Source organism: Convolutriloba macropyga, unplaced genomic scaffold, assembly GCF_964194025.1.
Source record: "Convolutriloba macropyga unplaced genomic scaffold, txConMacr16.3 SCAFFOLD_428, whole genome shotgun sequence".
Lineage (NCBI taxonomy): Eukaryota > Metazoa > Xenacoelomorpha > Acoela > Convolutidae > Convolutriloba > Convolutriloba macropyga.
Genome location: NW_027449743.1, coordinates 88,230 through 102,465, shown reverse-complemented (window position 1 = coordinate 102,465; position 14,236 = coordinate 88,230). Strand labels below are relative to the sequence as shown.

The 14,236-nt window shown below is 37.7% G+C and overlaps 1 protein-coding gene across 1 annotated transcript in view; it reads left to right on the top strand.

Moving 5' to 3' along the window:
* Positions 1-4,484, top strand: part of LOC142355294 (dynein regulatory complex protein 11-like) — a 33,380-nt gene extending 28,896 nt beyond the window's left edge. The window contains exons 6-8 of the mRNA XM_075407504.1: positions 1,921-2,090; positions 2,580-2,781; positions 3,534-4,484. Of these exons, the coding sequence (XP_075263619.1) occupies positions 1,921-2,090; positions 2,580-2,781; positions 3,534-4,364 (1,203 nt within the window). The 3' untranslated portion in view covers positions 4,365-4,484. The remainder of the gene's footprint in view (positions 1-1,920; positions 2,091-2,579; positions 2,782-3,533) is intronic.
* Positions 4,485-14,236: the final 9,752 nt, after the last annotated feature.

The following is a 14,236-nucleotide window of genomic DNA, read 5'->3' as shown; positions in this document are numbered from 1 at the left end:
TTTCACAGCTATGGATATGTTTGATTGGTCCTAAGGATGCTTTCTTTCCCTTTGTGATGTTACAATGTCTGTTTTCAACCATTTTTGAACAGTTCTCCTTATGATCACAATAGTGGAAAAATCAAGGAATTTTTAGATCTTTTTGCATTTTTCTTAGTAGAATAGTCGTCAGCGTTAATACCTTTGAACTGAGCAATAACTGAGTTGCTTTCTGAACTTTTAAATGTGGTGTTGGGTAGAAGTTTTGACTCTGGTAAAAGCATTCCTTTTTTCGTCGGAGTACATAAAACAATTCAGTTATCGCTTCTTTTTTTGTTTTAGAAGCGAAATAAAACAGCTTTGGATTGGCGGAAAAAGCTCGCTCTTTTTCGCAATGCATATGCAATTGTCCAAAGAGTCACCAGTTAAAATTTGAGGTCAATCGGGCTTGAGGAAGTAGGGTTTTCAGGACTTGCGGGGTGGTCGCAAAAATGTGGACGCTTGGTTTTGTAACTCTTGAGTTTCTTTCTATCAGAAATTCTTCCAAACCGCCCCTGTGCTCCTTTGGACTGATTATTCTATTCTCTAGAACAATTCAGGGCAATAATTAGTCCCATCTCAAACATCGAACTCACTTCATAGCTCTATATTTCCACTAAAAAATCTCTTTTGCAATCTTTTTGTTCTTTTAAACCTCCAATACTTCAGTTACCGCTCTTTCCTGACAACAATGATTTCCTCCACTGTGTACTTACCAAAACTATTGTAGTGAAACTTTTTTCGAGCTCTGATTTTAACTAGACACTTTGATTTAACCGTAAATCCCCTGATGAATTCAACCTGACTGACAAAATTTGAATATAAGAACTCAAACCAAAAAATGCGTTAATTCCCAAAGTATCTGCCAATTTTATCTTACAAATACAAAAACACTTCTGAATAATACTCTCACTAGTTCACCTCCAATGGGATTCAAAACACTATTGCAATAAAAAGCTAACGCTTTTTCAAATCGTTTTCTTTTCCTTTTCATTTCTACATGCATGTCCCTTCAACCATCCTTTTCTTTTACTTAATTTAATATGGTTTCAAGCTTGTTTGATTGTTGTGCACAAAATCCGAACACTTGCTGAACTATTCTATAAAAGTATCAGTTTTTAACGATTAAAAGTATCTTTTCTGCCATTCGAAAAACTAATTATTGGTAATTCCTTTTTCTTTCACATATAATTAGATTTGCTTATTCACACAGTATGGTTTGTGACAACAACTTTATTTCCTTGTCTTTAATTTGTATTCCCCATGCTTTGGGTGATCGTTGGAGGCAAACAAACATCCTTTGTCTTGGAAAGATGCAATAAATTTGGCCGACAAATCCTTCATAGCAAATCTTTTGTTTTTCTCCCTTCTTTAGCAGTAATTTTTCCTAGTTAACATACCTATTATAAACTTTCTGAAAACACTAAGCAGTAAGCCCAAACTTGTAGCTACTTATAGGGAATAAATACTCGCGCTTTTATTATACAAAAAAGGCTTTCAGGGGTGCATTTTGGGACTCGGGGGAATTCATTCATTAAAAAAGCATTGCTTTTCCCAAGCTGTTCCATTTTTTTCCTGGCGTTTTGATACTTGGTTTCTTCCGTTTAATGACCTCTGAGTTTGATTCCGACTATTTCTGACAACTTGATCACTTTGCAAAGCTAATTGTGTTTTGTTTACATAAGATTTCACACCAACTTAAATTGCTCATGTGTTCTTCCTTTGTTTACTTATCAAATATGCTCAAGATCGGCCTCGAAACTTTGCAAATTAATTAGTATTTCAACAGCCAAGTTTCTCTCTTAACTAGGGGTTAAGGACCCATGATTTATCAATTCCACACATGCAACCATTTCCCCCCAATGCTTGAGAATTGTGAAAGTTAATCAATCTTGTTTATAGGTGGATGAGTTGATGAGACAGGAGCTGAAGAACTTGAAGATGGCAGTTGACAAGGACAAGGGGAAGAAAGGGAAGAAGAAGAGTGGGAAGAAAAAGGGCAAGAAGGGCAAGAAAGGAAAGAAAAGTGGGAAAAAGAAGGGAAAGAAGGAAAAAGATCTCACTCCAGACAGGTACTCTACCCAATCATCTTTGCTACATATCACGTGATGCTTAAAATCATAAACTAATAAGGTTTCGAGGTTTTTCTGAAAAAAAAAAATAAAAAAAACAGCAATATTCATGGAACTAATTGAATCGGATTACTTGCAACTGTTATCAGTTGGCCCCCTCTTTCAAAAAAGTGTATGCAACTATTATTTGAGCGGCTAAACTTGCCAGCTTTTTGAATTCTCTGCCGTGTGAGCAAAATAATATTTGGTCCTCGGGTATTCAGTTTCGAGGTCATTGAACAATTTGGTAGGAAAAAAGCGCGAACTGTTGTTTTGATTCTCTTTCATTGACCACAAAAATAATCCTTTTAAATTTGGAAATGAGCAAAATGGCAACGTATTTTTCAGAAGCAAAAACGCATAATTATATTGCTGATGAGGGATTTGCTCCATTTCGTTTGACGGCCTTAAAAATATCATTTTTAATCTCCGCAATTTATGGCGTTTCAGATCAATTGAGTCTCTGTACGAGGAGCTGGTTGAGCAGGGCATAATTGTGAGGCCCCCCAAAGTACACATTGGGGACTTCCTGGGGGAGTTCAACTACGTGGGAACAGTGTTGAGACAGAGACAAGTGGAACCACAGGTGTCTCTTCATGACGTCAGAAGAGTAGTGACTGAGTACTGCATACTACCCATGGGCTCACAGAAGGTATCTATCTCTATCTCCAAACACTCACTTGCATTATTTAAAATACCGGATCTCTGCACAGTGCCACATTTTCATATATACAATATCATATTTTAACATTGAAAACTGCAGCTTTGAAACAAGGTTACGTGCCACACTGCAAAAGTGACCTCGAAATTCTCACATCTCGAACATGGTTTTTGACAAATGCCAGATTTTCTCAGTGATTTCATCAGAGTCACCTAAACTATACTTCTCTACATAATATACTACAGGAAAAACACACCCCTTCTATCTTCGCGATCTGATAAAAGGGGTGTTTTTGAGTATATTTTCTTATTAGTTTTGTGAGTTGTAATGCGCAGAGTTTGTTTCAGACGTTTGATGACTCAATTTGGTTATCATGATTTCACGATCTAGTTTTTTTGAGAGTCATTATTATTGGTAACCCACATGTGTAGATCATGTGCCCAAAACTAACTTTGTATTGCATCATCGTTGATTAGAATTGAGTCGAATGTTCAGCATTACTAATATTTATCCATCTTATGGCATCATATCATAATGTGAATACATTCTCATAGGCAACTTTTGTAGTGTGGATTCAAGCCGAACAATTTGACGCAATTACATTCTGAACAGAAAAATTGGACAGGGAGTTAGGTCATAACTTGATTAATAAACTTTGTTTCTTCCTCAGTCTCTTTGGCTTTTTTCATAACGATAGGGTGAGGTACTACTTCTCGCAACTAGGCATTGATTTTGTTACATAGGTACATGAACTGGTGCCTCACGTGAAATCAGTCCTCCTAACTGGTCCAGAGGGAGTTGGAAAACGACACCTGGTCAACGCCATCTGTACAGAGACAGGGGCTAACTTGTTCGACCTCAGTGCTAACACTATAGCTGGAAAATACCCTGGCAAATCTGGTCTAACTATGCTAATTCACATGGTCATGAAAGTGGGAAAAGCACTACAGCCATCTGTCATTTTTATCAACGATGCCGAGAAAACCTTCCTGAAGAAAGTGCCTAAAACTGATACCTCAGATCCAAAACGCCTGAAAAAAGACTTGCCAAAAACGCTAAAGGGCTGGAAACCTGAAGATAGATTACTTCTTGTTGGAACTTCCAGCAAACCTTTAGATTGTGACCTGAAAGGTCTTTGTGGTCTGTACCAGAAGATCATTTTGATACCGAGGCCAGACTACGGATCCAGACAGATAATGTTGAGGTATATGATCACAAAATACGGTGGAACTATCACCCAGGTACTGGACATGAGCACACTTGCCAGGGTTGCCAACGGGTTCACTGGAGGGCAAATTGAAGGAGTTGTCAAGGCAGTTTTAACAGATCGACGATTGAGTCAAATGGCGAAAAAACCAATTACAGCTTCTGAATTTTTAGCGCCTTTCTCAACACGTGACCCAGTTATGAAAGGGGATGAGGATGTGTTTGCAGAATTCTTCAAGAAAACTCCACTGGGTAAAAAGAGGGCAAAAGCTATGAAAGGAGACGATGATGACGAAGGAGGAAAAGGTGGAAAGGGCAAAAAGGGGAAAAAGAGCGGCAAAAAGGGCAAGAAAGGAAAAAAGAAGTAAAAGATTTGTCGTTTGTCTGCGAAAACTGAAAACTTTCATCACACAAAATGCTCATTAAAAATTGCATGGATTTTTCAAAATATTTTATTCCCATCGCTATTGATAATTTTTTATCTGAAATATTGTTTTGATTTACCTTAGTGCCATCTTAACGACAACAACCTGTAGTTTACAGGCTCATAACGAAATAATCTGCTGCCTTGAACACTCTGTTGTTAAAATGCAACTTTTTTCGCACTCCCATACAAGTTTGGGCAATCGCAATTTTGTGCAACTCAAAATTAAGAGCATTTCTAAATTTGCAAGTCTCTTAATTTTGAACAGTCAATAGCGTTAATTAGGGACAAGAAGAAGTTGGCTATTTGAAACTTCGAATCCCGTTGTGTTGAAAGGCTATTTTGCACAATTGCTATTTTACCATTTCATTGATTCGCCTATAGCTGATTAATTGCTCTCAAAAAATTTGTAGCAGTTACAATGGTCGTGCGGTCTTTTTCATGCAATATTTCACTTGACCGGTTTTTCGAGTGACGTTATGACATTTCCTCCTCTACAAATCTAGGTAACAAATTGTAGTCCAGGAATTTCAATTCATAAACAATGTAAAACTTAATGAGACACATTACATAGGTTTAATCGATAAATAGTAACGTATAAGCATAAACGTACAGAGTAACAAGAACAACTTAGCCCACAGGTTTTGACTATTCCGATATTATTGACGTCAAATTTGTTTTCTATTCGGTGAGCTGATGTTTAGAAAGCCTAAAAATTTTAAGCCGACAGCCACCTAACGGTACAAATCATGGTTATTTTTCCTGAAATAAGGTTATAATTTTTATGATATTTCTACGTAAATTGGAACGATTTTTGTATGTATTTAAATACTCGAATATGATTGACTAATATTGGTTTAATTATTCGCTGACAGCCACCAGCCCGATGATGGATGATGATGCTGAAAAGCAATGCCGCGGAGCGTGCAGCGCTATCCGAGCGGTAACGGTGTTTTGCAATCCGAGCGGTAGAGTAGTGAACCCTAGGGTTGGTTTCTTCAACAACCAAGAAAAAGTCGAGGGTCTGAAGATTTTTCCAGGCAGGTGTTAGCCACGTGGAAAGCAGCTTCAGCGCCGGTACGTACTCCCTGGTTCAATGGTACCAAATAGCGTTAGCACACGACTGTGCACGGATGTAGCGTTTGTGATGGTCAGACATATTATTTGCGGCAAGGGATGGAATTCCCACCAAATGTTCTAAAAAAAATCGTTAGGTATTAATTCCTTCAAATACCATGAATCGGAGCTTACGGGTGGTAACGGTCCAGAATTCAAGGCATGCTGCACGAGACAAAAAGCAGTATGACAAAAAACAGCTCATCCATGAGGTGACGAGTGCAAAGAATAGTACTCAACACGCGCTTGCAACTGCGTACCAACATCTCCCAGACATCACCCTGATATGGTGCGCTGTGAGGATTGAACCTACAATTTACATTTTTGATGACAAGCTCAGATGAAATGCTGACACTAATCCACTTTTCCATACCTACCATATCTTCTTTTTGCGCTCCAATAAAGTTGGTGCAATTGTCAGACCAAATCATGGCAAGCGTACCCCTACATGACACAAACCGCTAATCTAACATCACACAAAAACTCCTCTTTATAGATGTAGCTATCTCAACAAGGACAGCGCAGGTTGTAAGGCAAGTGAAAATGAACCCACTTTTTTCGCTAGCACAGTGAACTTTTTTACTTGAATATGATTGATTAATATTTGCATACTTAGTCGGTAATATCCTCAAAAAAGGTTTAACAGGTGAACCCTGGAGGCCTTATATTATCCTAGATCCTTACGCCTCACTGTTAAACATTTAAGCCTGCGATTCACCGACGAAGTTTAAGTGGCATTCAGTAATTTGTTGAGGGACAAAAAAATTAAATTTTCGTCTGAGATCATAAGTTAAACAATTCTAAGATTTATCTGAAAAAATTGGAATCAAAATTTACTTTATACCAAATTTTTTAGCCTAATTACTACTTCATATTTAAGTCTGTTATCATTTTCTTCAGAAAACATTCGTATTCCTGATTTTTCTATTTTGGCCATGTTATGTATTCGTAGGGTATTTCAGCTTTTTGCCCTTACCCTAAGCAACCCTTTTCTAGGGCTTTTTTGCAATTTTCGTTTTGTCATGCACCAAATTCTTTTCGCCCTATAGTTCAGTCGCGTGTGTTTTGCCCCCGCTTCAACGTGCTGATGTATATAGCTATAGTAGCCGCCCGTGCGCATTGTTCTATGGCTATTTGAGCGTGGTACTTAAAATGCAAAATTAGAAGTTAAATTATTAAGTAGGTCAATGTGATGAAAATTTGCTTAAATAAATTAAGATTTAAAAGAGTGGTTAGCTCTGATGTTAGGTTTGGTGTTCAATGAATGAATTTAATCCTCGCGTTGGTCGGTACCCAATATCAGTTCTATCATCGTGGTAAATAACCAAGTCAACAAAGATATGTCAGTTTCGTTGAGTTGGCTCGAAGCTCGAGATTTGTCTAATCAAAGGTCTATTTTATTTTCTGAAACCTATCAAGCTTTTGGCAGCCATAAATCAGGTAATACATCAAACTTTAAAGTAAAATTTTAACCTTGAAACCCAATTTTTTTCTATACGTGTGACACTCACACTGCCAGCACTGCACGTGCGTTTAACAATAGTAGAGTGCACCACTCACTCAAAAACATACAATATTATCACTCACAGATCTTGTTATAAGAACGTCTTACTATACAAAAAGTTTGTAGTTTCATATGGAAAGTTAATTATCAGTTTTCGTTGTTCATAACAATTTTTGCCTCGTCAAGTCCAAATATGTGGTGCGCTTCTTGCGCCACATCATTTATCAGAATTTGATATGCCCGGTTGATGTTCTTGTCTCCACCAGCATCAGGTTGCGTCAACAGGCTCATTTTGTGCTTGTGTTTCTTGATCTGATCTTTCGAAGCAGAACTTTTTACCAACAAAATCTCATATAGTTTTTGTTTCGAGTCTCGATTAAACTTTTTCCGTGGCTTTTGTTTTGTGCTTTTCGTTTCTAAGAGAAATCTTTTGTTGACCAATGACAGAATCTTTTTTCGGCATTTGTTGGCCAAATACTGACTGTAGTGTTCAAGCTGCTCAAGCTCTGACAGCAATTGGTTATCCATTCTCTCCATTTTTTCGATGGCTTCGCCCTTTTTAGCAGCATTGACTTTCAAAACGGCTAACTCTTGCTTCAATACCTCGATGGATTGCTCCTGATCAGCATTTTTGGCTGCTGCTGCCTTTAAATTATTTCGCAATGCCTCACACTCGGCAATCCATTTGCCCAATACATCTTTTGTTGCCTCTTTGGTCTTGTTGCAATGGTTATCGAGTTCTTGTCGAAGCTCGACGATGTCTTTTCGAAGTGAAGAAATAGTACTCTTCATTTCTCTAACTGCGAGCACTGGTTTTGCAGTTTGCAGCCTGCAGAGCACTCGAACGAATATTGGCAAATGCCAGAATTTCTAGCGTAGACACTTTCCGAGTCCGCGACAGAGAAGATTCCACTCTGTACACTCCAAGGTAAATCTGGGAAATAACTTTCCACAATTCTGGCAAGTAGTATACATATTCGCCAATCTGTGGAATCTCGTTTCCCGCTATCTTTGCTAAATTGACCAAAAAAACCTTTTTTGGTTTTAAAGTTTCTCGGTATTTTGAATCTTGAACTCAAGATTATTCCTTTTTTGGTCTTGAACTCAAGACAACTTTTTTGGGTCTTTTTTTTCTCATCCCTTTCTTTTTTTGATATCGCACTCGAGACTCTCCCGTTGTTTGGTCTTGAGCTCAAGACAAATTTTTTTGATCTCGAACTCGAGACGCTTCTTTCTTTTTTTTTGGTCTTGAACTCGAGACGTTCCCTCTTTTTCGTTCTTGAACTCAAGACAACTTTTTTTCTCTTTCGTTTTTTTTTAAACAACTGACTCTTTTAAGGATTCTTTTTCGTCAATCATTTTCTTTCGTTCTTGGTGTTCATTAATTAACTTGAGTAATTGATTATACATACATATTCGGTTAGGGGGTCAAGATTCCGCAATGGTTGTTGCCAATACGCTGCATTTCTAACTAATCCTAAATAGATCAAAATTTTTCGACATTTTTTTAGAATTTGAAAAATGAGGTAGACTGTTATGACTGAAACCGCAATGTCTTTCGCTTTTAACCAAATGTATAAGCTTTCGGTTTTTAAATTCCGAAAAATTGTTATTTCATTTGCTAAAAAATTTTCCTGTTGAAAAGTGGTCGTCCCAGTGAATAAAATTTTTATGACTGTATTTTCCATCCGAATCTGGGAATGCTTCCTGACTGATGATTCCTGTCCTGTTATGGCGAATTGTTCCAACAATTTGACTCTGTCTGATGTGGAGAAAAGTTTGCGATGGAGGTTTTCATCACTCACATATAAATTACTATTCATCAACCACTGATATCTCTTGATTGAATTTCTTCAGCTTTTCTCCATATTGTTGAAAACTGCCGTCTTCTAATTTGACAATTTTGGGTACAGCGGGTTGCATGGAGCGATTTTATAATTATGATACAAAATTTTTGTAATAGGCTTCATATATCTAATAGAAGAAAAGTTCTTACCCTCTACTAACACAGAAACTTCTTCCGTGCAAAAAAATATTTAGTTATTGTTGCTACCATTGGCAAATTTTTGAACATATAAAACAGATACTGCGCTTTCAACGTGTGTTCCTTTCTGGAAGAGCGTTGCTGATGGACCAACAATTTTTTTTTTGATAATTCAATCATTCTTTGAAATTTCAGTCGTTGAATTTCGCATTGGAGCGTTCTAGTTTTCAATAAAAAAATTCTCTCTTTGGGAAACGATTACCGGTTTTCAGTTCTGAACCTTCCTCGGAGTAAAAAACACCTGGGACTCCAGTTTTTTTCACCTGCTGTCCACTCAAACGAATTGCTTTTTCACCTAAGATTTCGAATGCAAAATCTTTATATTTGTTTTTGTAAACAATTTTTCCGATGATAAACGTGGTATTGTTGTTACCAAAAATTTTCTCAGGGTCCTCCTTATTAAAGAGCTTGATCGTCTGACATGTTTGGTCACCTTGGGCTTCAAAAAAAGTTTACTATGTCGTCTTCACATTATGTGGTTTTGTTGAAAACATTTTTCGAGAAACCTAAGGGATCCTTAAATTTTAATAGATTTCCTTGTAGCAGCTTTCCCCAAATAGTTCTGATGTAAATTTTGGCATTAATTACTACATTTCCAATAAGTTTTGTCTATTGTAGGTGAAACCCACACTACAGGCTCCGCATACATAGCGCCTTCGCGCCCACTTTGCCACGAAGCTTTGACTATGCTCTTCGACATAAGTGGTTTCGCTGACCTGTCATAAAATTTTTTCAGTTACCGACCTTTTGACTAAAAAGGTCCTGTCTCAATGTTGAAGAATTTTCAGACGTTGAAATTTGCATTGGAGAGTTCTAGTTTTCATCAAAAAAATTCCCTCTCTTTGGGAAATGATTACAAGTTTTCACTACTAAACCTTCTTCGGAGTAAAAAACACCTGGAACTCCGGTTATGTTCACCTGCTGTCCACACAAACGTCAGGTCACCTGCTGTCCACACACCACTCTACAGGCTCCGCATACATAGCGCCTTCGCGTCCTGTTTTTGCACGACTTTTGACTTTGCTCTTCGATATAAGTGGTTCCGCTGGCCTGTCGTAAAATTTTATCACTTACCGACCTGTTGACTTTAAAGGTCCTATTTCAAAACTTATCATAGCAAAATTGTTGCTCTGCGAAATGTTATTACAAGTTCCGTCATTTAAGTGGTATATTTATTTTAGTAGTTTTGAGTTTTCTGTGAGAAAAAAGACATCGTCATATACGTTGCTTTTTTTTAAATGCAGACACTGTATATGCCGCCTCATAGATGAAAAATTTTAGTTTTATCTCAGGCTAAACCTCAGAATATATCAAACTACCAATTTCTATTGTTTTCGAGACCCGAATTTTGTTATCAAAGTTTGTACTACACTAGAGAATAGGTCAATGTTGTTGCGATTTTGTCAAAATCATAACCGTATAACTTGATACAAGGTGATGGAGAAGCAAGAATGGCTAGCAATGCCAGGTATAAACATAGTGCTACTCCATCGCACGATGTCCAGACAAACTCGCTTTTCTTTTCGATTCCATTAATTCTTTCTGAACTTCCTTGAAACAAAACATCATCAGTTTCCTGACTGCTAGAGTACTCTTCATCTTGCTCAGTACTCTTCATCGTACTCTTCATTTTCATCGGCTGCTAGACCTTGAGCCGTTTTTGGTGCCTTGGGGTCACTTTTAATCTTTTCTTCAGTAGTTTTTTACAACTATCTTCATGTGGCTTTTTTTCTGGTTTTGAAATATTTGTTTCTGCTGCTTTCTTTCCCGTGTACCCTATAGGTTTTAAAGAAGTTGCAGCTCCTCCCTCGGCAGCTTTGTTTAGCCCTTGAAAGGTTTCTTTCTCTGATACTTTAGCTTCATTCTAAGACGTGTCATTTGTAACATTTAGTGAATTGTTAGCATCATCAGCTTCAGATTGAATTTCTGTGTTGAGATTACTTTCCCTGTCTGTGGATGATTCTGTTTCAATTATACCATCATCGTCTGAGCTGTTCAAATCGAGTTTCTTCTGCACCTTAAACTGTTGTTTTTCGTTTTGCCTGAGGCTCAGTCGTGAATGGTTTTCCCGTGTTTTATGTTTCTTCGGTCGGTCATAACGGACCTTAATAGTCTTCGTCGTCTTTTTATTTCCTACCTTGAAATTCGAATCGTTTATAAATTCAACTATTGTGTATGGTCCTCTATAGAAAGAAGTAAATTTTCTTGTTTCTCTTTTTTTTAACGTTGGGTTGAAAACTAACACTTCTTCTCAGACTTTATGGCTCGGTCCATACCTACTGCGATCATAGTAGGCTTCTTGGCATTGTTGTTCGACAACCATAATGTCTCGCATCAACTGATACTTTTCGTATAGTTTCTGTTTCATTGTGAAAACATAGTCACTTTGTGATGCATATATTGCGGTTCAATGTGTGCTGTAGATGCAGTCTATAGGTAGCGACAGTTGAAAACCCAGAAGCACATACGCTGGCTGTGTTTTGTTAAACTCTGGATTGATGGTCGATAGGCCATCATCGCTGAGGGTAGAAATTTGGTCCACTCATGTTGATATTGGCCTATGAATATGGAAATACATTCTTCTATTGTTCGACTTGTTCATTCAATCATCGCATTCCCTTGTGGGTGGTAGGATGTTGTTGATTTCCTCTGAATTCCTAGTTCACTGCAAAGGCTACGAAATAATTTTGACATAAAGTTCGACCCTTGGTCACTGTGCAGGTTGACTGGACACCCGAATCTCACTATCCAGTGTTCAACAAACGCTCTTGACACGGTTTTTGCCTCTTGATTGAGTAAAGCTACGGCTTCGTACCACTTACTGAATTGATCACCGATAAGCAAAATGTATTTGTTTCCCTGAGACTTGGGAAGTGGACCCATGATATCAAGAGGTACTTGCCAAAATGAATGACTAGGTTACCATTTTGTGAGTTAATGCCGATGTTTCTGCTTAGTGCCCTTCGTTTTTAGGCACACGTCACAGCTTTCTGTCCAGTTTCTCACGTCCCTTCTCATGCACTGTCGATAAAATCTTTCACAAGTCCTTTGGTATGTTTCTCAATCCCAAAGTGATCTGAGCTTGGAGAGTCATGCAACAGCTCAAGCACGTTGGACACTCTCTCCCATGGTACAAGCTTTCGGTAAACACTCTGAAAGTTGGATTCTGTTTGGTGTTTACGATACAAAATATCCTCTGTGAGGCAAAGATTTGTATACTGAACCCAGTACTTCCATAACTCTTTTGATGCTCCATTTTTCATTTGCCGTGTTCTGGTCGTTATTTGTATAGTACCCAAGAGTAAATTTTTTTGAGTAAATTGTCAATTTGCTGCCAATCTCTAAGTTTTACTCTCAGCAGTTTGTCTAACTGCCATCCTCGACTACCATAATTGGTATTGTCTTGCTCTGCGTCCATCAAAATAGCGTTAACAAAAGTTGTTTATTCATCATCTTCTGTGTTTATGCGCGACAAGCAGTCAGCGTGTGGGAGTTTTTGCCTGCTCTATGCTTGATGTGTTCCATTATAAATGAAAAGTGCTGACCAAGTAAAGAGTTTCTAAAATGTTGCGTAAAATGAACAATTGCAAACAATTACCGCTAAGTTTCTGAAAATTTTTGCTATCATATGCAATAACTTTATCTTCCGTTCCCTGTTTTTGGGTAAGAATTGCTCCAATGCCTGTCAACGAATTATCCGTAGTTAATTTATACGGATCTCTATCGTTTGGATATCCTAAAGTTGGGGCTTCCAAAAGCTTGTTCTTTAACTCGGTTACCGCACTTTGTACTCCATTCAAATTTATTTCACTTCAACTAAGTAGACTTCATTTCAGTAAACTGTAAAGAGGTTCTGCTGTTTTTCTAAGCACGGAATAATTTTTAGATAATAGCCCACAAGGCAAAGAAAGACCCTGACATCTTGCAGGGAGGATGGTTCTTTCATTCTTTCTACCGCTCTTACTTTTTCTGGGTTGACCTCGACTCCCCTCTCGGATATAATGTGCCCCAAGAAGCTGATACATTTTTAAAAAAAGATACTTTTTGATACCTTTATCTTCAATCTGTTCTCCGCTACACGTTGGAAAACCAGTTCTAATCGTTTCAGATGTTCGTCGAAACGTCTTCCGAAAACGATAACGTCATCTAGATACAATAGAGCTACATCGTAAAAGAGGCCAGCAAAAATTAATTCCATTAGGTTTTGAAAAGCTCCTGGTGCAAACGCTAGTTTCATAGGAGGTCTTTTTCAGTTATACAGGCCCAGAGGCATTATTTAAGCTGTTAAACTCTGACTCTTTTCCTCGAGCGCCATCTGAAAGTATCCCGACATGAGATCTATGTTCGAGAAATACATGTTTCCCTCCAGTGAATCTATGATCTCATTAATTCATGGTAAAAGCCAGCATGTTTTCTCCTTTTGTCTGTTCAGACCATGAAAGTCTACAACCAATCAATAGGTTCTATCCTTCTATGGTGCAAGTAATGATGGTGCTGCCCAATTGGAATGTGTTGGTTCGACAAAGTCCTCTCGTTCCAAGTCTTCAACAATTTTTTATGACTTTTTCCTCTCAACGCTCATGCTGCCGTATGTACGTCTGAATGGCACAGCATCTTCCTATAGTTATATTTTATGATAAATTTGATCGCAAAACCCATATCATTTGAATTTCGCGAAAATATTACTTCTTATTTTGTGCAAAATTATCTCACTTTTGTCATTTCCTCATAAGACAAACTCATTGAACTTGCGTTCGCATGCTTCCAAAAAGTTTTATATCTGCATTTTGTATCATTTTAAGGGTTTTTTATTGTTTTCTTGAAAATTATTCAATGTTTTCTGCATATGCGATTCTCGCATTTTTTGTAAATTTTATTTGGTTCTAATGTAGGGCTGAGAACTCGAAGCCATACGAAATCATCAACCATGTCAATCAGCAATCTCGCTATTAATAAATGTGATTTGTCTTCAAACTCTTTCATGGGCTCTACTGGAATTTCCGTTTGCTGTGTTATGTTACCTTCTTCATCGAAAATTTTGCATTTAGTGAAACCTTCGCAGCGACGAGGTAAATCGTGATCCTCTGCAGCAATTAAAAACCGATTCTTATTAGTTTGTTGTGATGGGGACGACCGTAATGTTTTCCCAATT